The 1922-nt window shown below is 34.7% G+C and overlaps 1 protein-coding gene across 1 annotated transcript in view; it reads right to left on the bottom strand.

Annotated features, from left to right (window-relative positions):
* Positions 1 to 211: 211 nt before the first annotated feature.
* lhb (luteinizing hormone subunit beta) overlaps positions 212 to 1922 on the bottom strand; it is a 2868-nt gene continuing 1157 nt past the window's right edge. The window contains exon 4 of the mRNA XM_024297318.2: positions 212 to 516. Within this exon, the coding sequence (XP_024153086.1) occupies positions 286 to 516 (231 nt within the window). The 3' untranslated portion in view covers positions 212 to 285. The remainder of the gene's footprint in view (positions 517 to 1922) is intronic.

The following is a 1922-nucleotide window of genomic DNA, read 5'->3' as shown; positions in this document are numbered from 1 at the left end:
AACTTTTTTTTGACATATTTCATGAATTATAAGTGTAAATATGATTAAAACTGTCGGTAAAGTCTCACTGAAAACATGTAAGAACCACAATATTGTCTTTTTTTTCCTTTCACTTCTTTACAAAAACAAGAATATTCTCACAAAATTCTGGGTAAATTAAATTTTATTAACTGCTTAATGTTGGTCATGAAAGAAAAAGTGTTTGTGTCAACAAAATATTTAAAAAAACATCTCAAATCTCTGTTTTCTAAAGCTAATGGATCTTTAAGGTTCTGTTCCTCCAGTCTAATAGTAGAAGGACTCGTGCTTCATGCAGAAGTCTGGCGGCAGACTCTCAAAGGTGCAGTCGGACGTGTTCATGATGCAGGCTCCGCAGTGGCAGCTCAGAGCCACGGGGTACGAGACCGTCGGGTCAACGCCGGGCAGACAGTCGGGGAGCTCGAACGTCTTGTAGTAGAAGTCCCGGTACGTACACACATTCTGGTACTGCATCGGTCGGATCTTCATCAGGGGGTCCTGGGAATACATCAGAGTTTATGAGGAACCAGAACAAAACGTGAGATTGGATGGAAATGCCATCCATCCATCTTCTTGACCGCTGCTTCCCTTTCGGGGTCGCGGGGGTGCCGGAGCCTATCCCGGCTACTGCTGGGCGAAGGCGGGGTACACCCTGGACAGGTCGCCAGTCTGTCGCAGGGCTTCAATCACACACCCATACACTCTCACATTCACGCCTAGGGACAATTTAGAGTCACCGATTAACCTATGAAGCATGTTTTTGGATGGTGGGAGGAAGCCGGAGTCCCCGGTGAAAACCCACGCATGCACGGGGAGAACATGCAAACTCCACACAGAAAGGTCCCAGCCGGGATTCGAACCGGGGCCTTCTCGCTGTGAGGCAAGAGCGCTAACCACTGCGCCACCGTGCAGCCCTGGATGGAAATGACTGTAGAAAAGAAAATAGTAGACAAGTGCAACATTGGATTCATATAGTCATTGATTTTTTAATTTAATTTTAATACTTCTTTTGTTCATTTAAATCATCAAATCTAAATGTTTAAATACAAATTTAAAAGTTAAAAAATTTAACCAGATGGAAAAATATGTAGATATTTTCAATCATGATCTTTTTGTATATGAAGTTATATGGAATTAAATTAGATTAAAACAGATTAGATGAAATCTAAATGAAATTCAATTTAATTATATGAAATAAACTATATCAAATTAAATTAGATTAGATTTAAATTATGTTAAATTTATAAAATGAGATCAAAGGAGATTTAAATTAATTTCATTTGATTTAATTTAATCAATTAAAATTAAATTAGATTAGATTTAGATTAAATGTAATTAAATGAAATTACATAAATTCATATTACATGATATTACATGTGATTAAATAAATTAAATTAAATTAAATCAGATTAGATTTAGATAAAATAAATAAATTCAAATCAAATTGAATACAAATTGGATTAAATAAGATTAGATTTAGATAAAATTAAACTGAATTACATCATAATAAATTAAATAAGATGAGATTAGATTAGATTTAGATAAAATTAAATTAAATCAGATAAAATCCAATTAAATGAACTTAGATCAAATCAGTATAAGTGAAAATACATTTGACTAAATTAAATTATATCCGATTAAATTTGATATGGTTTAAATTAAATCAGTTAAAAGGAAATTAAATTAAATTAGATCAAAGCAGATTACATGACATTACCTTGGATTAAGTCAAATTAATTTAAATTAAACCTGCTTCATTTCTGTATGGAGTTGCTGGAGCCTAACCTTCTACTGAGGTGTAAAGCTCCCGTTCAAACCTAAAAGACAATTCAGAGTCTCCAATAGACCTTTTTTTGCTTCCTGCTTTGCTACAGTGCGGACGCACACTGCTTTGCTCCCCCTTC

The sequence above is a fragment of the Oryzias melastigma genome, linkage group LG15, assembly GCF_002922805.2.
Source record: "Oryzias melastigma strain HK-1 linkage group LG15, ASM292280v2, whole genome shotgun sequence".
Lineage (NCBI taxonomy): Eukaryota > Metazoa > Chordata > Actinopteri > Beloniformes > Adrianichthyidae > Oryzias > Oryzias melastigma.
This window is presented reverse-complemented; position numbering and strand designations above follow the sequence as displayed.